The 23918-nt window shown below is 49.2% G+C and overlaps 1 protein-coding gene across 5 annotated transcripts in view; it reads right to left on the bottom strand.

Moving 5' to 3' along the window:
- Window positions 1-1713: 1713 nt before the first annotated feature.
- Window positions 1714-23918, bottom strand: part of SLC39A14 (solute carrier family 39 member 14) — a 42050-nt gene continuing 19845 nt past the window's right edge. For 3 of the 5 annotated variants that reach the window (XM_012739288.2, XM_075997236.1, XM_075997235.1), the window contains exons 2-9: window positions 13589-13866; window positions 11557-11743; window positions 10627-10796; window positions 6471-6593; window positions 5472-5657; window positions 5136-5343; window positions 4007-4191; window positions 1714-1983 (exon numbers count right to left, since the gene is read on the bottom strand). In XM_012739288.2, coding sequence (XP_012594742.2) covers window positions 1837-1983; window positions 4007-4191; window positions 5136-5343; window positions 5472-5657; window positions 6471-6593; window positions 10627-10796; window positions 11557-11743; window positions 13589-13852 — 1470 coding nt within the window. In that variant the 5' untranslated portion in view covers window positions 13853-13866 and the 3' untranslated portion in view covers window positions 1714-1836. Of the gene's footprint in view, window positions 1984-4006; window positions 4192-5135; window positions 5344-5471; window positions 5658-6470; window positions 6594-8510; window positions 8681-10626; window positions 10797-11556; window positions 11744-13588; window positions 13867-15440; window positions 15643-23918 lie in introns of those variants that run through there. The other 2 variants (XM_012739290.3, XM_012739292.2) reach the window with 2 other exon arrangements.

Raw genomic sequence — 23918 nt, 5'->3', positions numbered from 1 at the left:
CAACAACAATAACAATATAAAAAGTTAGATTCCAACATTCAAGGAATTGGTTCTTTGGTAAAAACTGGACCATAATCCCATCAGGAGTCAGTCCTGATATTTCATCTAGAATCTTCAACACAGACATTTCTCCTCCTCCTCCAGCCTATTCCCAAATCTACTGACATCAACAGGCAAGGCAAGGAGAAAAACCTATAGAGTACCACCAGCAGTTTTCCCGCTCATGTTCTTTTTCAAGAATATTCCTTGGTTTGAGGGATGTTTCCCAAGAAGAAAAAAAAAAAAAACAAAATAGATGCTGCTTTTAATTACTGAGAGTGGACAGTTTTTCTGTGTGAGGACAGAAAATCGCAGGTGTTGGCGACGAACAGGCACACTTGTCCGTCACCCGCACGAATCTGTGAACAGGACCCCTCGGCCGCGGTTGTGGGCACCACTAAGAAAGGCTTCTGGAGAGACTGGCTCCCCAAAGTGGCGAAAGAATCTCACATTATCAATATGATAATAATAAATCGATTCACCCAGTGAACTGGAGAAGAGCTCCCCGTGAAGCCGGAGTTCTGCAGTGAGTTCCACAGCGCCTGAAGCCGCCTGCATTAGTCTATCCGTCCATTTTCTGGAGGGAATTAGAGCAATGCATATTCGATTCGATACAGGATTCGACGTTTTTTGGTTGGGGAGAGAGGAAGTGGTAACCCAGAGAAGACGTTTAAAACTCACTGGCAGCATAATCACCGGGTACCCCAGCCCAGGGTCCTCACCTTACATTGCAGCGTCCCCCATTATTCGTACTTTTATTTATGTCATTAGCAAATCCTCAATTTTGCCTGCACTGATCCCGTGTCTGATTTCCAATCCTTGTCTAAGGAGGGCATAAGCTGAACTCCAGTTCTACAAGTCAGGGGAGGATAGTCTGTGCAGTCTCCCCGCTGATGCAAAACACCTTAAATGTGCTCAGAATGTGCTTCTAGGGAGGCATAGAAAAGTGTCTTAGGCTATGGGAGAGGGAAGGGGAGGTGGAAAGCACAGTGAAACCAAGTGTTTTCCCGCAGAGGTCCTGACCCTCCATTCAGAGCTCACCGACACCCCCTGTCGGTGTTGACCTGGAAGAGGAGGCAAGCGCAGGGCAAGCGCACCTGCGTGCTAGCTCACCTAGGTGTAGGTGAGCTAGCACGGCCACACAACACCAGGTGTAGCCACAGAACCAGTGAGCCTCCTGACAAGATTTGCATTGTGGGTTCTACTTCCCCTCTCACTCAGAAGACCCCTGCCCTGTCTCCCACCGACCCCTCTGTTCTGATTTTCTGTTCTCTTTTAGAATAGGCAACTAAAGAGATGTTTAAAAAAATGGGAAGGATTCCTGTGTCCTGTCTCTTCCCTGGAAGACCAGACAGGTAAACCCAGTTCAAAATTGGCCAGCTTGAGGGCCAAGATGCACACTTAATATTCATGGGCCCCAAACTATGGATTCACCTCTTGTGATATTTCTAACCGAGTTTAGCCACTGGCTATATTTTTGCACTGTTAGGGAAGGGAAATCGTTCGTCATTGGTTCCAAGAGCAAGAGGCCAGGGTGATCAGAGAGACAAGTCAGGCTTGTCTTGGAAGCTGCATTCAGGTTCCAGAGTCACCGTGAGAAAAGGAGGAGAGGAGTGGGTGAGAGGCACTACCTAGAGACTGGTTACCAGGGCAGCTTATTCCTAGGAGAGAGCATTTTAAAAATAGCTGACACTTTAATGGAGGAATACAGTCTGTGTCAGGTTTTGCTAGAACTGCCTCTTCCGTGGTGCTTCGTGGATGCGGAGTCCTTGGGCCAGGGATGGGGAGGCCTGGGCCCTAGCCGATCTGGATCTGTCCTGAGTACATGGTGAGGACCAGCATGATGGCGAATCCGGTCAAGAGCCCCAGGTTCTGGATGACGAAGGGCATGAACATGCTGCCCTTCCTTTCGTCCTCTTGGGAGACCTCGTTCATCTCAGGGAACTGGAAGAGAGACAGGAGAGCTGCAGTTCTCTTCTTGCTAAGTCCAGGCCCAGCCAGGGACTGAGATGTGTTATCAAATTGGCTGACACAAAATTAACAGCAGCAGCAGCTGAACCTATAACGCGATGGCCTTTTTCTAAGGTGGCCACCACGACTTTACAACTACCTGGCTAAAATGGAGTCCTCAATGTGCACGTGGCCCGGGCTGCGTTTAGGTGCTGTCTAAAACTAAATGCACTCTGATGAAAATGTACACTCGAAAAGGTCTTTTTGCTACCAATATGTTGTCATGTCACTTCTCTGGGAAATTGCATGACTATGTAAGGGGACAGAGAAGAGAGCGGCTCAAGGTCTCGTGCTGCAATACAGGTAAGAACCACAAGACCATCAAGTAATGCCCAAAAAATCCTAACCATGAGGTGGGCACCCCGCCAGAGAGGAGAGAATCCAAAACGTTCCCACGGAGCAAGGCTGAATCGTAGTAGCAGTGCCCTCATCATCATCTCATCAAAACTATTATTTTCAAAGGATATGGAAAAATAATTCATGCTAACAGCCTAAAGACCATGTCATGCCAACAAACAAAGAAAGGAAATCAGCCTTGTTACTCATACAAAAGATGCAAGTGATTAGGTGTTTCACTAGTAAATTCAAAACTACCTAAATGGTTGTACCAAATATTGGCAGGGACAATACAATGTGCACTTACAACGGTTAATCCGTTTTTAGAAAGCAATTTGGCAATACATGTTAAAACCCTAAAACCATGTGTCCCCACTTTGAGCTAGCAATTCCAGTTCTGGAGTTAAGGTACATCCTCTCACCAAATAATACTGCCATGGACAGGGATGTTTTTCTAAGAGTACATATATACCACAGAAAAATGTCTGATATATTAAGTTAAAAAAGGAATTGACATAAAATTGTATATTCAATATGAGTATAGATATTTAAAATCCGACACACATAAAGCATTGAGACAAAAAAGAAACAAACTGAAGTGTTAACTGTTATTGTTGTTTTAGGGTAGAATGATGATGGGTGATTTTATTTCCTTCTTTTCTTCCCACCCACTTTTCCTCTTTTTATTTATCTATATATGCCTATTTTATAATATTTAAGTAAGGACCCTAGATCAAGTATAATCATTTTCTTTAATGGCATATACTAATAGAAACATAAACTTTTCCTCCTTTAAAATCTATGGCCCCAAGTTGGGCCAGTCGCAGTGGTTCATGTTTGTAATCCTCGCACTCTGGGAGGCTGAGGTGGGAGGATTGCTTGAGGTCAGGAGGTCGAGACCAGCCTGAGCAAGAGTGAGACCCCATCTCTACTAAAAATAGAAAAATCAGCCAGGCATGGTAGCACGTGCCTGTAGTCTCAGCTACTTTTGAGGCTGAAGCAGGAGATTGCTTCAGCCCAGGAGTTTGAGGTTGCAGTGAGTTATGATGATGCCACTGCACTCTACCTGGGATGACAGAGCAAGACTGTCTCAAACAAAACAAAACAAATATCCCCTTAAAAACCACTGAATTGTACACCTTAAATAGATAAATTGTGTGATATGTGACAGATACCTCAATAGAGCTGTAAATATATAGATATATTTGGGAGACAGGTTCTTGCTTTATCACCTGGGGCTGGAGTGCAGTGGCATCATCATAGCTCACTGTAGCCTCAAAATCCTGGGCTCAAGTGATCCTCCTGCCTTAGACTTCCAAGTAGCTGGTACTATAGGCCTGTGCCACATCTGGCTGATTTTTCTACTTCTTTGGAGAGATGGAAGTCTCACTATAATGCTCAGGCTGGTCTCAAACTCCTGGCCTCAAGCAATCTTCCTGCCTTGGCCTCCCAGAGTGCTGGGATTACAGATATGAGCCACCACGCCTGGCCATCTTTAAATAAAGCTTTTTTTTTTTTTTAAACCCCAACTACCCAATGTTCCCTTAGCTGCCCTCCCATCCAATGAATTTAATAATCTGGCCCAATTTTGCCTACATGACATCAACTCTGGAAGACTTACCATATCAGCCAGAGAAATATATAAAAACATTCCTCCAGCCAGCGCAAAAATCCAGTTGGCAGAGAAGTGGCTGCCAGCCAGGATGCCAAAGGCCAAACCCACGTAGCAGCAGCAGGCAGAGAGGAAGTTGAAGAAGAGAGCTTGCTGGATGCTCATCCCAGCGTTGAGCAGAATGACGAAGTCTCCTGTGCAGAGGAGGGAAGTTGAAACAAAAGTCACACGAGGTCTCAGGAGACAGAGAACACCGATGACATCAGCCTGCTTAAACTATGGATGAAGGCTGGGTGCAAAACCAAGACAGTCCTAGACTCGAGCCTGAAGTGACAAGACTAAGGCACCTACATCTTCCTTTATAGGAACTCTCCATTTGCTAAACTGGCCACGTATTTCCAGCCTAGAGGCTGAAAATAATTCACAGGATTTTTAAAACAGATGACCAAGCTAGCGCTGGCCTCCTTTCTCTTTTGATTGGTAGCGAAACAGAAGGAGCTCCCTTCCTCACAACTACCATGGGTCAGTGCTTTCAGGAAATGAAATCGAGACTGAGAGAAGTGAAATAATTTGCCGGAAGACACAGCCAATACGTGGCAAAGCCAGGATTTGACCTTGAGTTGCCTCTGAGTCTCTGGAGTCTCGGTTTTCTACACTCGCCCTCTGACAGGTAAAACTAAGGGCCTCCCAACCCCTAGGCCAGCTACTCCCTGGCCCGCCGGGCTACTCCCTACGCCCAGCCTTTGGAAGGTTAGCACGGCAGAGGAGATACGCTTGGCTGGGCACTCAGAATAGCCTGTGGTATGTGTTACGGCCTTTTCACCGCTTGTTTTTCTTTAATCTTCACGATGTTTCTAAAGGGAGGCATGATTATTACTCCCGCTGCACAGGTGAGGAAACGGTCCACAGCACGGGGGCTGGAGGGAAACAAACATCCCTGTAAAGACGCCGCCATCTGAAATCCTTGTCATTGCAGCTGTTAAGAAATAGGGATCTGATTGCACACAGCTCGGGGAGTGTGATGATTAGTTATGGTAAGTATTTAATATTGTGCTGTGGGGATTGGGAGGAGAGAGTGGCGAGGAACCAGCCATGTGATAACCAAGGAGGCACAGGTGGAACAGGGACGCCTGCTCACCCAGCTCATGCGGGAACTCCTCGCAGAGGATGGCCACCGAGGTGCTGATGCCTTGGAAGACAGACACAGTGAAGGAGGCACCGATGGCCAGCCCGTCGATGAAATTGTGGAGGCCGTCGCTCAGGGTGATCATCCAGGCCAGAGTGCCGATGTGAGAGTAGCGGATGCCTTTCAGCCAGTAGCAGGCGCTCTGGGAAGCCTGTAGGTCCTGCGAGGAAGCACATCCCCCCCGGCCCGCGCAAAGTCACAGGCTGGACCAGGTGCCCTCCAGGTGGGCCCGAGTCACCCAGCCATCTCCCCCGAGAGCCTCCCACCAGGCAGCTGGCAGCCACTGACCTGCACGGAGAGCGAGCCGACGATGACCTTCTCGTCCACGGCGGGGACCTTGCCGTCTGGCTCGCTGTTGCAGTGCGGAGGGATCATGTGGTCCAGGTCCCCGTTCTGCAGCTTCTCTGTCACACCCTCCTCCTGGTCCTTCTTGGAAGACAGCGTCTCAGAGGCATAATGGCTATGTCCCTGGTGCTGGAGGGGCGACAGGGAGGGGTCAACAGGACACTCCCCCCGAAACCACAGGCCTGACTGAGCACCAACTCAGAGCAAGTGCACCAAGAGCAGGGAAGACCTCACTCCTGCCGTTCAAGATGACACATGCTGCTCATACACACAGAAATGCGGGCAGAGCCGAGACACAGAGCTGTATACCAAGTGTGAAGGCAAGGACTGGTGTCAGACAGGTGTCAAAGCTGTCACCTGAGTGCAAATGATCGTTCTGGTGAGGAAGCCACTGCTCAAGACATTTAGAGTCCCTTTGCAATGGCCAATTCCACTCAATTCAGCAACAATGTAGGAATAACGACATGCCAGGCACTAGAGATATGAATATCTTTTTGGAACGATACTACAACAATCGGTTCTGTTTCTTTGTAGTCATTCTTCATACACAATGAACCTATGTTATCAAGCCCCTCTCCCATCATCTAAAGATACACACATATATTAAGGAAATAACCAAAGGGGATAAATGAGTGCTTAGTAAAAGGCACACTGGCCTCACCCTGGGGAATATCCTTCCAAGGTGAAGTATTTAAGTAAGGACCCTAGATTGAGTATAATCATTTCCTTTAATGAGATATGCTGATAGAAACATAAACTTTTCCTCCTTTAAAATCTACGGCCCCAAGTTGGGCCAGGCGCCCAACTAGAGGGATTACCTCCTCTACAGATTTGTGTTTCATGAAATTTGTGGTGTTGATCTAACACCCCTACACATCATCACAATTTTTTGAGATGGTGCTTTGCCTAGAAGAACGTCTCTTACCAACAAATAAGCCTCACCTCATTTTTCTGCTTAAGAAGCATCTTCAAGATCTTCTCTGTGAAAAAGAAAAGATAAAAGCCCCCAAACACCACTGCAGACTTGGAGACATAATAATCTTCCATAGGGTTGAAACCAAAAGCCTGTGGACCCAGGAAAACAAAATGAGTTTAAGAAAATAATAATCATAATAAACAAAATCTTCACTGGTTCCCTGTCTTCTCTCAACTACTTCCTTGATTCTAGGGAAGGAAAGAGACACGTTGAGAAAGCTCTGCCATCTATTTTTTCTCTTTCCAGCAAAATCTAACCCTCGATGCTTCCCTGATGTGACGTCACCAGACCTGTTAGGTTCTCTCACGCTTATTTTTTGATGCGAAACACAGATGATCTGTAGAATTTTAATCTCAGGAAGGACAGCCTCGGATGTGGTTTTCTACTTTTGATTTCTCCTGGTGCTTTGCTACAAAGGTGGACTCTGTCAGCAAATCCCATATTTAGGGAGAGGACACTCATGTTTATTTTCATCTTATCTAGCATGCCTGGTTGATCTGCCTGTAAACACAGAGGGAGATGGTGCAATTATACTTTCTAAAACAGGAAACCCATTTTCCCAGTTAAATAGTAAGAGTTGCAGCATCTTCCCGACCGCAGACCTCCCGGTGACCACAAAGCCAAGAAAGCCATGTTACTAAGGGCATCTATTTGGGGGGGGTTTGTTTTGAGTTCTTCCTGAAAACTTCACTTATTAAAGTCAGGGGAAAGGAATCCACTGGAAAGAGACGGGACCAGAAATCAGGAGAATTCTATTCTCCGTGAAGCTCTTAATCTAGGGTGGCACCTTGTGAAAGCGTCTGCTGACCTGCTCCTCTGTGTTCTGGCTGCAGCCCTCTCACGAACAGGTCAAAGATAGGAGTTGATCACAACTACAAGTAATTCTGGGCTACTTAAAAGGTAAGTGTTTTTCTTTTACGTTTTAAAGGGACCAGATTCACCCCCAGTGAAACAACACATTCAAGCCACCCTTCCAGGGAAGTCAAACCATCTTAGGGAAGGCAAAGGGAAGTCAAAACCAACACCTAAGAGCTCCCCACAGAAAGCCACGAGGGATGGTGGGACACAAAATCGTGGCTCCAGGAATTCTGAAACCTGGATCCTAGGCGCAGGAGCTTGGGTTCTTGTGCAAGTCAGATTCCAGTAGGTAAAACATTACTTGTCCTAGATGCCAGAGTTGTCTTAAGGATCAACTAAGAACAAACAAAATAGCGTTTTGGAAAACACAGTGTTGCAAGAAGCATGTGGCATCAACCACGGCCTTGCCTGGGCCTGCCAGACCACCTACAAGGAAGCTTCTCGTGCTTATTGCAATTAACTGGTCCACTGAGGCAATTACACCAAATCAGATGAGACATCTCCAAGGCTGACTACCAAACCACACAAACATGGAGCCCCCTCTTCCTTTGTGGAGAACTTTCTCGTTAACTTAGGCAAAGGTACCATCGAGGTATGCGAAACCAGACTGTTTTATTTGGATTACCTTTGCCCCAGAACTCCCTATGGAGGAGGACTGATCTTTTCACTGAGACCTGTGGGTTTTGCTGATGTGTTTTATACTTCTCTGTACCAGAAGCCCCAAACGGAGTGACATAAAGTAAGCCATGCGGTGACCTGGCTATACTACTTTCCGCTCAACATTATATAGCACTACCCAGACACCAGGCACTAGGCATTTACAAATATTAACTCGTTTAACCCTCGTGACGTTATATTAAGGTCAGTGCTACTGCTGTCCTCATTTCACATCTGAGGGGAGAGAAACACAAAATGGTAAGTGGCTTGCTCAAGGTCATAGAACCTGCAGATGGTAGAGCTGGGATTTGAACTTGAACCTAGCTCTTAAACCTACACTCTGTTGCCTCTCCTAGCCCATGCCGAAGTCCTAGCTTCCCATTCCAATGGGAAAGGACCCCAAGGTGTCCACAAGAAAACCCCCCTTGGCTGTGCCCTGGTCCCCCGGGAGATGGCATGCTCCGGTGTGAGAAGGCTCTGGCTTGGCATACCTCGGGGATGAGCTGGAAGAGGGCATTGGAGTAGAGGGTTCCAATCGCCAGAGCTATGAAGTAGAGCAGCAGCCTCTTGTAAAAGGTCTTCTTCATGAAGGGCACCACGCTGGCCCCCATGAGCGAGCAGAGGGAGATGATGGTCACACAGAGGAGACCGTATCCCCACACTGCCGTCGGGAGGGAGGCCAGCCCCACCCGGGGTGGGGAGAAGGGCACAGCAACCGCCATTTAGGGGGACGGAAGGCGGAGGGGACGGGGAGGCAATAAGGAAAGTGTTGGTGGATATTAACAAAGGGAACAAAAGAAAAAAATCAGAAAGAGACAAGCAGGGAGGGAGAGAGAAACAGAAAATTTGTTAGTGATTCAAGTCCGATGAAATTTCCTTCAATCAAGTTCAGGAGAAATGAGGAGGAATTCAAGGTGACCTTGGAACCCTGTGACTACTGCCCCTGCTGCTTCGGGTGGCCCGAGTCATACCTGGCAGCCCGGCTGGCGCGAGTGGCAGGGCAGGGTCCTGCCTCGTCACACGCATGAGGCCTGCTTGGGCCGACCACAGAGGCTGCCCGGGACAGACTTTGGACTCGAGGGCTCTTTAACGGGAGCAAGAGCACACAGACAGAGACTCATCACTCTACTGCCGTGTTTGCTTTCACATATCCAGTCCACGCCACGTGGGCACACGTGACACCACCTGGACCTGGTTTGCTTTGTGTAAGATGCAACAAAGTCAGGTGTGCGGGGCGGACGGGATGACAAACAGGTAACACCCAGTGCCCGTAAAAGTCAGTGTCTTAACATTTCCGTTTTTTGGGTTTGTTTGTTTCCATTTGCTTTGGGCTCAAACGCAGAGAACAGAGTTCCAGGACCACCTCGTCACAAAAAGTATCTCCTCTTGCACTTCCCACTGCGACACTCCATCTGAGCTGTGAGTCCCAGCCCTGCAGAGGGCAGGACAGAGCTATGCCAGGAGACCCGCCCTGGTGAGGCCACAGGGGCAGAGCACCTACAATCACAGCATTTCCATTCAAGCAGGCGACAAGGCATTTCATTTCAAATCTTTCAAAAATTAATAAATTCAATTTCTGGAGCTGAAAAAATAGCCCAAGATGAGGCCTCCCACAAGAAGGGCTTGCTAGATCCACAGGGGATTTCAAGACGGCGTCAAGATGGTTAACCTTACGCCAGATTTCTTCTCTCCTTAGGAAGGAGCAACATGCAGGGCATGGCCTCCCTGCTGGCATCTCTTCCGGGTTAGTCTTTTGAGTGGGAGAGGATGGGAAGCTGCAGGCATGGGCTGTTTATGAGAAGCAGCGTCCACCATTCCCTAAGGGGGTGGACCATGTGTCTGCACAGCCTCACCCCCTACGGCAGTGTCCCAGCCTGAGCTGAGAAGGTGGGCCAACTGTCACCTTGGCTCTTATTTTTACAGCTCCTCGGTGATGATAATTAGAAAACCAAATTAACAAACATTTCAAAACAGTAAAGTACGGGTACCAGGAAGCCAGTCCTATCAGGAAAACGTCCAGATGCAAAGTCTGAAGGATTGAGCACCCCTTTCGCTTGTATTTTTTATTTTGTTTGTTTGTTCTTGCTAAATAAATAGTCTTTGTTGGTCTCTCCGTGCTACAAATTATAGCCTGCTTAAAATTAAGGATCGCTCACATTTTTAGGCCAATTCTATAGATCAGTTGGTAACCTCTTTTCCTTCCACCTCCTTCTAGATGGAGATCTCTTGCTGCCCACCCCTGAGTCCTGCCAGGGTGTCTCCAGAGGCATGGGCAGCGCACACCACTGTGCTTTCCCCTGGAGCCCCAGGAACGGGGCTGAGGAGAGGCACTGAGGGGGGACACCCAGAGGTCCCCAACAGGGAGGGCGGATGGGCGCACCTTGCATCTGACAGCGCCTGAAGAGGACAGCGGCCAACCTGAGCACCCAAAGAAGGGAGAGACGGCCCCTGAGATCCGGAGTGAGAAGTCATTGGTGGCCCTTGACATGAGGGAGAGGCTCCTTGTTCAGGTGGCAGTTGTTGGGTGCCTCGGAGCCCAGGGGGAGGGGACTGGTCAACCAGGGGAGGGCTCGGAAAGAGGACGCGCACGTTTCTGTTCTACTGCACCTCTGGGATGAGCTGGAACAGCGCGTTAGAGAGCAGCGTCCCAATGGACAGGGCGATGAAGTAAGTGAGCACTCGGCTGAAAAACGCCTTCTCCATGCAGGGCAGGACGAGGGCTCCCAGGAGAGAGGCCAGGTTAATCAGCGAGACACTGAGAAAACCAAAGCCCCACACTGCGGAGGAACAAGAACAGACGGGTCCTCCATTACTGAGGGTGGGGCGCTCTTGCGGCCTGGGGTGGGCCCCGAGTCCAGGTGTGATGGGGCAGAAAGATCTACCAACCCATCAGTACGCGTGTGCCGAGTCCACCTCTTGCTAGGTGCCGGGGAGGAGCCTGAGAAAACCGTATGCAAGCTGCCATCCAAAAGCAGCTTGCCTTTTCGATGGACAGATGCAATGACATTAAAGGTTAGTGACCATGTAAGTTAGATGACGACAGCAGGAAACAATATGAGACGTCACGCGGGCGGCGTTCGCTAGGTACTGAGAGTGGGCGGGCGCACGCCAGTGCTCCAGGACTGCAGGGCAATCGGGGCCCTAAGGAAGGGCACTGGGGCTGGGTCAGGCTACTGGGAAGGGGAGGGGAAGAAGGAAGAAGCCGGCCGAGGGCAGAGACTCTGGGAAGTCTTAAAGGTAAAACTAAAAAACCCAATGTGTCGGCCACCTTGTGGCTCAAAAAAAGCCAGAGAGAAAAGTGGACAAAAAGGCACGTGCAGGCTGCTCACAAAGGCCAGCACTCTGAACATCCACCAGCCACACTGCCCAGGAGGCTGACAATGTGCCTTGGGAATACAAAAAGCTTCAGTACAATCATCACCCCCCCCACCCCCTCTGCTGCCGACAACCGCACCCTTGCTGAGGAAAGGGTCGCTGGCCAAGCCTGGAGCTCGGCCCAGAAGCCATGTGTGTGCCTGCCCTCCCTGCCCGGCTCACCTTCCACTGTGCTCGGCCTCCCCTCTTCCGTCTGCTCGTTCTCCTCGTTCTCCTGGTTCTCGGAGGTGCAGGCCCGGGAGTCCAGCTGCTGGAGGATGGTGGGGCAGAACTCCTGGAACTCGCTCCTGCCGATCCTCGACTGCTCGCTGAAATTGTGGGCAGCAAAGAGGTCTCCGGAACCGAAGCACTGAAACATGGGGTGGGGGCGGGAGGCCTCTTAGAACCTCTTAAAACCTGACCTACTTGGCCTTCCCAGAGAAGATAAGGAGATGACAGAAACGTCCAAATCTCAGGGAGTTGGGAGATCCAGCTAGTCTAGGGGTGACAGCAAATGGGTCCCTAACCTTGAAATCAACTGTTAAGTAATTCCCATTCAGGGAAGTTACACTTACAAGCACAGCCATCTGTAAAAAATGGTTGCTTGAGAAGTTTTAGGAACAACGAGATCCCAATCATTGTGATCAGGGTGTGGTTTCTAGAAAACACGATTCTGTTTGCAAACCCGAAGATACCAGCTCCATCCAGATACCAAATCCGGACGCACATCCCAACAGCCCAGAAGGCTGTTATATTAAAATGCAGATTCCAGACACTTCTCAGATCTGGCATGTACATGGCTGGGGCTCCTGGGGAACTTGGGTGCTACCCAATCAGACAAATGTGTGGGAAATATTGGTCTCCTCAACCATCCAGTATCATCCTCAGACTCAAGGATGTGTTGGCAGAGTTAGGGGAGGAAAGTCTAAAAATCCGAAGTCGGCCAAGGGGCAAGTGTGGACTGACTAGCAGACACAAGCACCCAGTAGCCTTGGGAGGCAGTGGGCGAGCGGCTCTCACATACCGTTCCTGTGAAACACTGCAGATTTACTTCTAATTATACTTTATACCCGTCCGCGTCAGTCCTTTTCTGACTTTGGTTTCACATGGGTGGGTCTATCTCTAAGAGCCAGACCTCTGGCTGTTTCTGGGCCTTTAGGGCTGAAGGGTGGACTGCAGTGACCCCAAACACTGCCGCTGCCCCAGCAGGCCCCAAGACCCACAAGGAAGCCCTTAGGGTCAGGCTACAGCACCCTCCTGCACACAATTCTCTCTGCCTCCTTGCAGACTCAGACGTCTACCATGTTCAGGAGGTCCTGCGTCCACACCACGTGGCTCCCTTGTCCACTTCACCTCTCCAAACTCTACTCATCCTTCCAGGGGCAGCTCCAGGACATCTCCCCCATGAACCCTCCCTGGCTATTCCAGCACTCTCATCATCTCTCCCTCTCATTTCTGAAGCCGGCAATTACCGTCTAACCCACAAAATGGAATGCTTCATTTTCATACCAGCTGACGCTGTCCTACGTTGGTTGAGCTCCCCCGTCGTGGCAGTAAACTCCTTAAATATGACTCATATTCCCCCACTGCTCAAAACACTCTGCAAAGGGTACAGAGTAGATATATAAAGACTTTGCTGGCTGGTTTGTATCTGGCTGCCACAAATAGGCTCAGGCTCTGATTAGCCAAGATGATGCGGAACAAAGAACACACCAAGGAGCCAAAAGCCCAGGTGCTGGTCCTGGTCCCTACAGGACCTCATGGTGGGGCCCTCAGTATCCCTCCTGTACAGTGAAGATCATCCCACCTGCACCTACTGGGGCTACACAGCCTACCTGGGATAGTGTGCATGGGCTTATAAACCGCACACCCTGCTAGAAATGCTGTCCTGGGAGCCGGGGCACTTCCAAGGGATTTAGGAGATTCAAGTGCAGTTCTGAGAAAGTCTGGGGGGCTGAGAACCCCACTTCTCTGCTGCCCTTTACAAAGGCTTCAAAATACACACAGGGGTGTCAGGAGGCCCTGCCAGAGACCCAGGCTTTGTTGATCCAGACAACAGGTGGAAAAGAGTGGCCTGTCCACTCTGTCGTCAAGGCCTGTCCGCCCCGCTTTACCTATGCCAAGCTGCTCAGCCACCATGTCCCAACCAGATTGGGAACCCCAAGAGGCCAGAGATGGTGCTGAGCAGAGCCGCTGGCCCAGTGGGGAGCCTTACCGTTGAGAGGTTCCTCTGGCCCTGCACGGGCTGGGTGACGTTCTTCCGGCCCACTCCCACGTCCAGGTGGTTGAGCAGGGCCTTCAGCTGCTGCAGAGTGAGGCTGTCACCCTCGCCATAGCGATGCATGAGGTCCTGCAGGAATGCGGAGGCGCTGATGGCTGGCATGCCCGCGGACGCAGCGCGAGCCTCCGGCACGGCTCTCCACAGGCTGAGCAGGGCCAGCAGCAGGCTGCTGTGGAAGGCTGGGTGCAGCAGCTTCATGGTGACAGATCAGCCTGCAGGAGCAAGAAGCCAGGTGAGGGCGAGGCCTCTCCCACCCCACCTGTCTGCTGGCCACTGCTCCAGGCGCTGCAAGGGGTCTCGCCTTCCCTCTGAATCCAGTCAGGACCAAAGTCTGACTCCGTGCCCCTTCTCGATGCCTCTGCCTAGCGTTTGGGAAAAACCCTTCTTCTGAAAGGGCAGAATGAAAATCAATATAAAGGACAAATCCAACAGGTTTGATCCAATTTAAAAATTAAATAAAACAGTGATGTGGTTATGATTTTTAAAAAGCCTTTTAGCAATATTGAAATAATTATGGATTAAATGACATCTGGGATTTGCTTCAAAACTAAGAGGGAGGGAAATTAGGAGGGAGGGGTATGAGCAGGGGGTACAGAGGAGACAGGATGGGGCACAAAGTGACAACTGTTGAAGCTAAGGGACGGGGAGACTGAAATTCATTAGACGCTTCTCTCTCCTTTTGTGTATGTTTGAAATGCTCCAAAATTAAAAGTTACTGAAAAATAAATACAATAGGCTGGGCACAGTGGCTCATGCCTGTAATCCTAGCACTCCTGGAGGCCAAGGTGGGAAGATGACTTGAGGTCAGAAGTTCAAGACCAGCCTGAGCAAGAGCAAGACTTCTGGCTAGGCTGGGCGCGGTGGCTCACACCTGTAATCCTAGCTCTCTGGGAAGCCGAGGTGGGCGGATTGCTCGAGGTCAGGAGTTCAAAACCAGCCTGAGCAAGAGTGAGACCCCGTCTCTACTATAAATATAGAAAGAAATTAATTGGCCAAATAATATATATAGAAAAAAATTAGCCGGGCATGGTGGCGCATGCTGTAGTCCCAGCTACTCGGGAGGCTGAGGCAGCAGGATCGCTTGAGCCCAGGAGTTTGAGGTTGCTGTGAGCTAGGCTGATGCCATGGCACTCACTCTAGCCTGTGCAACAAAGCGAGACTCTGTCTCAAAAAAAAAAAAAAAAAAAAAAAAAAAAAAAAAAAGACCTCTGGCTCTACAAAAAATAGAAAAATTAGCCGGGCATGGTGGCACATGCCTGTTGTCCCAGCTACTTAGCAGGCTGAGCCAGGAGGATCGCTTGAGCCCAGGAGTTCAAGGTTACACTGAGCTATGACTGGGCCACTGCACTCCCCTGGGTAATAGAGTAAGACTCTGTCTCAAAAAAAAACCCCAAAAACCCAAAAAAAACCAAAAAAACAACAAAACAAAAAAACTACTTCCATGCTTAAGTGATACTTATAAGCAAAAATAATGATAACAATGATAATAATAATTCTACTTCTAGAATTTGTCCTACTAGAAGTAATCCTAAAATAAAAAAGGCTGCACACAGAAAGATGTGTTATGGTCAAGTAAATTGCATCAATTTCACAGACTACTACGCAGCTACGAAAAATGAGTCACAGATACAATATTAAGTAAAAAAAGGAGAACAATTATGTAGCAAAACAGAAAAATGAAAGCTTAAGGTAGCAGGACTGATGATTTTTCTTTTGTTAATCACTTCCCCGCGCATGGTTATAATTTAATTAGTAACGTCAGCAAATACCAGGAGAGGAAACGAACCTCCTTACTCAAGACCAGGAAGCGCCCAATCGCTCTAGCTGTGTCCTCCCCAGGCACCGACTCCACAGTGGGCCACCCCCCTGGGGCCTTTGCTTGTGGCAGAGAAGCGAGGGCAGCGTGGCTGAGAGCAGACGTGCCTGGATCCTGGCCCTGCCACTTACCGGCAGTGTGATCCCGGGTAAGTTATTTAACCAGAGTCAACATTCTAGAACCACCCAGAGCAGCAACGCAGCTGACCCTGTGGCCTGAATGTCCACAAAGCTGCTTGCCAGATATGTGACCATGGACAGGTTACTCAGCCTCTCTCTGCTTCGCTTTTCCCATCTGTAAAACTGGCACCCATCTCACTGATTACTGCGAAGATTCGGCGGCATATGCTATAGCAAAGCCCTCACCAAGCATCTGAACTAGGGAAAGCACTCAATTAAACTCTGGCTATCATTATTATAAAACTTATAATTAGCAGGGTCCCCGCAACGTTGACTCTCAGCCCAAACATCAAGCTGCTAATGGAAGAGTCGGGAATAGCCTGTGGCTAACTTTACTTTCAACTAGAACTATCATACGTGAGGCCTGGCGCTCACGCTACCCTGCCAAAACACACCCGGGGACACGCTGGGCTTTAGGTTCCACATACACAGCACGGAATCTGGGCACATAAAACACCACTCTTCAGCGGAGCACACCGAGTGGCACAAACGGATGGACCAGGCATGAGCGAGAGTGATGACGTGTGAAAGTGCTACCCTGAGGCTCACCATCCCAGGTCCCCACCAGGAACCCAAAGTTAAAATTACGGCAAGCAGGGCGGCTCTTAGGCAAAAATGACTAAGACCCCTCGGACCAAAAAAGTGGTTACCCATGAGAGTGGACGGCGAGCTGTGCTGTGCTGCCAGCACGAGGGCGAGGAGGTCCGCACGGATTTGGAAAAGGAGACGCAAAGACAGGATGGGTGGCAGCAGGCACCGGCCCAGCACCAACCCTGCCGACCACCTGGCACTCACTGATTCCTTTAAGAGAACATGGGAAATTTATCCCCATTTAACAGGTAAGGACATTGGGGTTCACAGAGTAGGAAACGCGATCCACAGCCAGCAAGGCTAGAAATGGAATTATTCATGAATTGAAGGCCAAGCTGAAAGGACACCAAAGTGAGCGCATCCTGAACCTCTGTGCCCTCTACATGAAGACACAACAATACACATCGATCCCATGGGGATCTACAAAATCCTGCATGTCTCTGAGGATTTTTTCCAATTTCTTTTAACTCCTTTTTCTTCCCCTTTGGGTAGGGATAGGGTCTCGCTATGTTGCCCAGGCCAGTCTTGAACTCCCAGCCTCAAGTGATCCTCCCACCTTGGCCTCCCAAAATGCTGGGATTACAGGTGTGAGCCTCCACACCCAGCCGATAATTTCCAATTACCATCAGCCCTAACAAGCACCCCAATCCCTGAAGAACTGTGAGGGGACTGCCCAGGCATGCCTTAGTGGTGAATCTGCTGGAGAATCACTTCAACAAGACAAACCAACAGTTGCTCCCAGTTCAGCGGTGTTCCCTAAGTTTATCTGCATCAGCTTCAAAACACTGAAAACACAAACACAGAAACACTCCCGGTACGGTGAACCCAGGGTAATTTAGCAGCCCTGCCTGGCTGGGCACTCACTTAGAGGTAAACATTTATCAAGTTATTTACTCTTTGCTGACCCAGTGGTCCTTTGGGCCCTCAGATGACTGCTGGGACAGCCTGGAGTGCCAGGGAAGAGGTGGTATGAACAGAAAACTGAGCCCATGGGGCCATGTTAGCTTCTCCCAGGTAACCTTTCTCCTCCCCCCTCCCCCCATGACAGCTGCCCTTCCCCCCAGATCCGGGAGCCCCCACCGGGAGGGCAGATTCAGCAAGCAGAGCCCTCCTGCCTGCCCAGCACTGGAGGCAGAAGCTCGCCCCCTAAAGGGTCAGGGGAGGGTCTGGACACAACTACAGGGCAGTAAGAGGTTCTGGTCCAGAGATCTCGGAGCTGCAAGTGACACTTGACATCCAAGTGACTCTGCCCTTGAGGCAGGCATGAAAGGGGGGCTTCTTTCTGCTCCAGTTTTCTTTCTTCTTAACTACAAGTTGTTGTTAAGGGGAAAAAAAGTTTCTGAAAGATTCTTTGGAGGAAAGAGAAGAAAACATAGGCCAGGCAGAGAGTGGTGGCTCACACCTATAATTATAACACTTTAGGAAGCTGAGGTGGGAGGATAGCTTGAGGCCAGGAGCTTGAGACCAGCGTGGGCAATAGCAAGGCCCTCGTCTCCACAAAAAAAAAAAAAAAAAATTTATTTTTTTATTTTTATTTTATTTGTTTTTAAGGCTGGTCAAGTGAAGCAGTGGGAATGGAGAAGGAACAAAGTAATCTGTAACTGACTGTGATCAATTAGTTGTAAACACCACTGCACTTGGACCAACCCACAAATTTTAAAAAAATTAGCCAGGCATGGTGGCACACACCTGGTGTGTGACCACCATGGTGATCATTCTAGCTACTCGGGAGGCTAAGGCAGGAGGATCACTTGAGCCCAGGAGTTGGAGGCTCCAGTGAGCTATGGTGATGCCACTGCATTCCACTCTGGGCAAAAGATTGACACTTCATCTCTAAAAAAAAAAAAAATAGAAAAAAAAGAAAGAAAACACATAGAGCTCTTGATGTAGCAGGAATGGTGAGCCGGGCAGGGTCCTCACATGTAGCCCAGCCGCAGGAGGAAGGCCAGCTCCATGCTCAACAAGTGGCCCCTGGGGAGCCACTGCAGTCCTCCTGGGGTGCAAAGGCCCCAGGGCATTGTTGGCAGGGAGGACCAAGCTCTCCCTGCTAAAGAGAGGCTGGACTCTCTCTACCCCTTTGTCTGCTCGCCTCAGGGTCAAAGAAGTAAATTATTTTGGTGCCTCTGCTGTCTCCAAGGCGCCGACCCAAACACAGGGGTGCGTGAGGAGGGAATGAATGACACAGGAGACAGCCAGCAAGAAATGCTGCTCTAGAACCCTCTGCGGAAGTTCAGAAGTCTCCTCACCACTCTGGAGGCTCCTAAATCGGAATTCTGCCTACTATCTTCCCTCACTTGGTCCAGAAGTATCTCAGCCTAGAAGCGGCACCTCTGTCCTGTGGACATTTTCTATGCCCACCTCAAACATGTACTTCTCCTTGACGCAACAAGATAGTAACTTGCCACGACAATGTTCAGTCCACAGGTGGCCACTGTAGTGACGACAGGCACAGAAACCCAATGGGCCCTGGCACCGCCAGCCCCCCAAACACCCACCCCCTCTCTGACCCGCCGGCTGGCCGGGGAGCCCGCCTTTCCCATGCTGGTCTGGGCACAGAAACAAAACAGGGAACACAAGCTCAAATGCCCCAAAGGCAGACTTGGCCAACTCAGACTGTTTCCAAGGCCGAGAAGCCGTGAGTTTGCCCCCCACGCCCGAGACCACGCTGCGCCCTCCAAGTGCGGGCTGAGAGAGCCCAGCACGCTGCAGCAGCGTCACCAGCCACAGCCCTGGGGTGGCAGTGGGCCTGAGGGCAGCCTGAATTGGGTTCTTATGAAGCACTATACTTAAAATTGAGAAAAGCTTGACCGTCCCCGCCACGCACAGACCACAGGGTTGGAGGGCTGGGGGTGGCGGTGATGTGCCCAGAGCTCCTGGTTCAGAGCTGACTGGCTCAGTGACACAGCCCGAGGAGCGCTCCCCACAACTGTCACCTGAAATTCAAAGGACGAGATGTTCTCATATATGCCTCTCGGAAACAGAGGCGGGGTCTCCGAGGCACCCGCAGTCTCAGCACATCATCGCCAGGGTCATGAGCATCCACAAGCCAGCCTACCGCTACAGGCGACCCCCCCCCCCCCAGGGTTCTCCCCTGGTTACCAGCTGTCTCTGTACCAGACTCATCTCTGGCTGGGCTTGCTCCTGGCTTCCAGCCTAGCCTCATCCCAGGGTGTGACCTGTCAGCCTAATAGAACCCTATCTCCCACCACTAACTACCCACAGTTGGGCTGGCTACCAACGGCTCTGGGGGAGTTAAGGGACACCGTCTTGGTGATGGGAAAAACCCTTGGCCGGGCACGGTGGCTAACACTTGTAATCCCAGCACTCTAGGAGGCTGAGGTGGGAGGATTGCTCAAGGTCAGGAGTTTGAGACCAGCCTGAGCAACAGGGAGACCTCCATCTCTACTAAAAACAGAAAGAAATTAATTGGCCAACTAAAAACATATAGAAAAAATTAGCTGGGCATGGTGATGCATGTCTGTAGTCCCAGCTACTCTGGAGGCTGAGGCAGGAGGATCGCTTGAGCCCACGAGTCTGAGGTTACTGTGAGTGAGGCTGACACCTCGGCACTATAGCCCAGAAAACAGCGTGAGACTAAAAAAACAAAAACCACCCCTGAAACTTGAAGACAAAAGAGAAGCCAGGCCTCAGGGGGGAGGGGGGGGGTCTTAGGCCATGAAAACACCCAGTGCTATCTGTCTCCAGGACGGTGGGTGCTAGTAACCTGAGATGCACTAACTTTGGCAACGGAAGGACCACTGGACCTGGGCTCCAAAGCCCGGTTTGTGACAGGACTCCAAGCAAGTCCCACGAAGCCCGTTTCCTCGTTTTGCAAAAAGGAAGAACACACACCACTCGCAGACTTTTATGAGTGTTATAAAAGACAAGGTATGTTGAAACACTACTCAAAGATGTCTGAGTTGAGATGGAAAACTGAAATGGGAGCACGATTTTCCTTCCACTGATGATTAAGAAAATGAGTAAATAAAAAAAAAAGTAAAAAAGAAAAACAAAATTCACCAACAGCAACCGAACAAGGAAGTGGGCACAGATATATTAACCTCAAACCCAGAGCAAGGGAAGAAGTGAAGGAGGTGCCCTCACGGCTCATCTTCTGGCCTGGGTCCCCCATGCCTGTCTCGCCAACAGCCCCAAATCCAGGGAGAGGCAAACTGCCACCAGTTGTTTTCCTTATCGATTGAGAAGGGGTGGGAAAAACTACTGGGGAGAAGCAAAAAAAAGGTGAAACTGGAGCAAGAATGATGGGCTGACTCTCTAAAGGAAGAAAGGGCCCCAGGGCCACATTTTGAATTGGGGAAATTGTCCGGTTCTGAAGTCCAGGGAGTATTCCTTCCCAGTGGGCTGAACGGCATTATAGGGACCACTGACTAGTGATCTGTCTGAGCAAGGACAGATCATCTCCCGTTCACCACTCCTTCAGGCTGCAGAAAACCGATCCCAGGTGCCTGGCCCTGAGTACTCCTACAGTTACCATGGGGACAGATCAGCCTCGACCTGGCTGGAGGAAAGTCACTCCCTGATTTTAGAGCCAACAGAACATCTGCACAGAAGAGCACGCCTAGGGACAAGATGAGGAGAGTGAGCAGGGAAACCAAGCAATGGACAAGACATCAACCCAAAGTCAAACACAGCTCCAGAGAAAGCTGCTCCTCACTCACCACGGCTCCACACCGAGGAACAAATGAATTAGAACCATTAGTTCAATACAACAAGAGCTCAAAGATGAGGTTATGAAACAAAATGAGACAAATGGAGATGCAGGCTTGCTAAACAAAAAAGGAGGAACAAAACATCAACGATGAGCTAACAAATAAATTATAATGGACAGAGGAAAAAAATTGGCGGTAACAGAAATTATGATGAAGGAAAGTGTGAGATGACCACAGTGAATGCAGACAGAAAAGACAAATGAAAGCAAACAGCGAGAAGACAAAGATATCAACATAAGGATAACTGGAGTTCTGGAAGAATGAAACCAAGAATGGAATGGAAGATATTTTCAAAGATAAGTAACACGAGATTTCCCTGAAATGAAATTAAAAACGGAACGCTAAAGATTGAAATAATGCACTGTGTTCCATGAATGTTTAATACTGAGACACCATCTAGTTCAGCTACTGAACTTAAAAGACAAGACTTTTTCAAGCATCCAGAAAAAACTTTTTCCCCCAGAAGAGTTTATTATGAAAACTGTGAAACACACTAACACTTCTTTTAAGTGGCAAAAAACCTCAGACTGCCTGCATCCTCCCCATAGCAATGATCAGTATCAACATGTCAGAAGGTCTACACAATTCAGAGGAAAAGAAAATATGAACCAAGAACATTATTCCCAGCCAAGATAGCATACAAATTTGGTAAAGATGACAGGCAGAAATTCTCAGGCACGAAAGATGTCCAAGAATACAGTCCTGTTCCTAGGGAGTAAAAATGACTTAATGATGAAATGCAGCGAATTAATACAGCAATGAAGATAAAGTGCTCAGGAATGCAGAAACCATGGTGAGCATTAAAACCCTTTAAAGAAGACATAGGATGAAATCATTATGGGAATTAAGAGTTATAGGGCACAATCTGAATGTTTAAAAATGCACAATTTCATAATATAATCAACACCATCAGGATATGGGGGTAGAAAGGAGATCAGAAAAAAATGTGAGAATTCTAATGGCCTCATTTTTTTAATAGCAAAGAGTCAATAGATACTGTCTCAAATGGAAATAAGTAATTATAGATATGACTCACAAGCTATTTTCTTTACTTTATTAGGCTCTCTTAGGAAATTATCTGTTAGGAAAAGCTTGTTTCTTTAAAGCTTACTAATTAATTTTACTGCAGTTTATTTTTCTTCTGTTACATTTGGGAAAATTTTAATACTTTTTTTATAGGAGTATTTACACCTATTTCTCTGTATCTATTTATCTGTGAGTACACCTGGAAGAGTAACTGGGATAATGTTCACCTAACATCAGTGGTGGCTATTTCTGAGTGGTGGGACTGGGAGTGTTTTGGGGTGTTTGCTTGTTTTAACATCAACATTGATGTATCCCAATCAGTGGTGGGGTCTTGCAATGCAAGAAAACCCTGGCGATTATTTTTATGATCAAGGAGTAAGCATGTGCTGGATGCGGTGGCTCACGCCTGTAATCCTAGCACTCTGGGAGGCCAAGGCGGGCAGATTGCTCAAAGGTCAGGAGGTCGAAACCAGCCTAAGCAAGAGCGAGACCCCGTCTCTACTGAAAATGGAAAGAAATTAATTCGCCAACTAAAAATTTATAGAAAAAATTAGCCAGGAATGCTTGTAGTCCCAGCTACTTGGGAGGCTGAAGCAGGAGGATCGCTTAAGCCCAGGAGTTTGAGGTTGCTGTGAGCTACGCTGATGCCACGGCACTCTAGCCCGGACAACAGAGTGAGACTCTGTCTCAAAAAAAAAAAAAAAAAAAAGAGTACACATGGCACAAAACCTAAAACCCATAGAAGCAGTTATTAATACATCTACCTACAAAAGCTGCCAAGTGTTCTACAAATACTTTACTAGTATAAACTCTCAATATTCACTGTCAGACTAACAATGATACAGTCATCTGTTTAAGTCCCAGTATGAGCACTTAGAAAACCAGTAGTCTCCCAGCTTGGTACTTAGGGAAATACTGCCCTGGAGGCCCCCCTGAGGTTCAAAGAGCTTTGAGAAAAACCCTCCAGCTGGTGGTCCTCCTCACCCACCACATGAACGTGGTCCAGGAGGGCAGTCTCCGCTGGGACAGGCCATCCTAAACTGAACTCTTCTCCCAAGGAATGAGCAGACGTGACAGCTGGGAAACCAACCCTCGCCCGGCCTTGCAAAGGTGGCCCAGGAACTTAATCAGCCCATTCTTCTCCTGCCTCCTTCCCCCCTCCCACCTAACCACTCTCCTCCAGACCCTAAAAGGATGTGTTCTCGGCTCCCAGCTCCCACTTCCAGGACCTTAGCCTGAAGCTTTTGGCACAGCCAAAGGCCACCCAAGGTGGAAGATTTCCGCAGACGGTACAGGAGGGCGCCGGCAGAACCTACCCACTCTCCCCATGGGAGAAACCTCACGCTGCTGGGAAGGGCAAGATGGGAAAACTTATTAAAAAAAAAAGAAAAGAAAAAGAAAAAAATCAGTGGTGACCCAGAAGCAGGGAACAAAATTAGAACCAGCAGCCTGCTGCTCGCCAACCAATATTTACTGAGCCCCCACTGTGTGTGTCGCAGCCAGCGGGAGGAGGTTAGGAGGGCAGAGGCGGGCGCTCCGGGCCCAGGGCAGCCAGCACAGACAGGCAGGGATGGCTTATTTAGCCCCACGCTGAGCCCGGAGGAGCAGGGAGTGTAATGACAGCCAGGCCCAGGCGTCAGAGCCAGGAGGAGGAGGAGGGAGCACATGTGCCAGGCTCCCCTGCTCCAGCCCAGCCGGAGCCGGAGCTTGACAAAGCTAAAAGTGCTTCCAAAACTAACTGAGTCAGGCAGGCGGTGAGCAGGAAAGGGCCCTCGGGAGCCAGCCAGGGTTTCCCCACCCGGGACTCTCCCCGACCGGTGGCCAGGGCAAGAGTCACCTCTCTTCTCATCATTCATCCATCAACATTTCCCAGACTCAGTTGCAAAACGTTGCCCTGCTGTCCAAATGGACTCCTGTTTGTC

Source organism: Microcebus murinus, chromosome 24, assembly GCF_040939455.1.
Source record: "Microcebus murinus isolate Inina chromosome 24, M.murinus_Inina_mat1.0, whole genome shotgun sequence".
In the NCBI taxonomy this organism is placed as follows: Eukaryota; Metazoa; Chordata; class Mammalia; order Primates; family Cheirogaleidae; genus Microcebus; species Microcebus murinus.
Note: the sequence above shows the minus strand (reverse complement) of the source record. Positions and strands in the feature narration are given on the sequence as shown.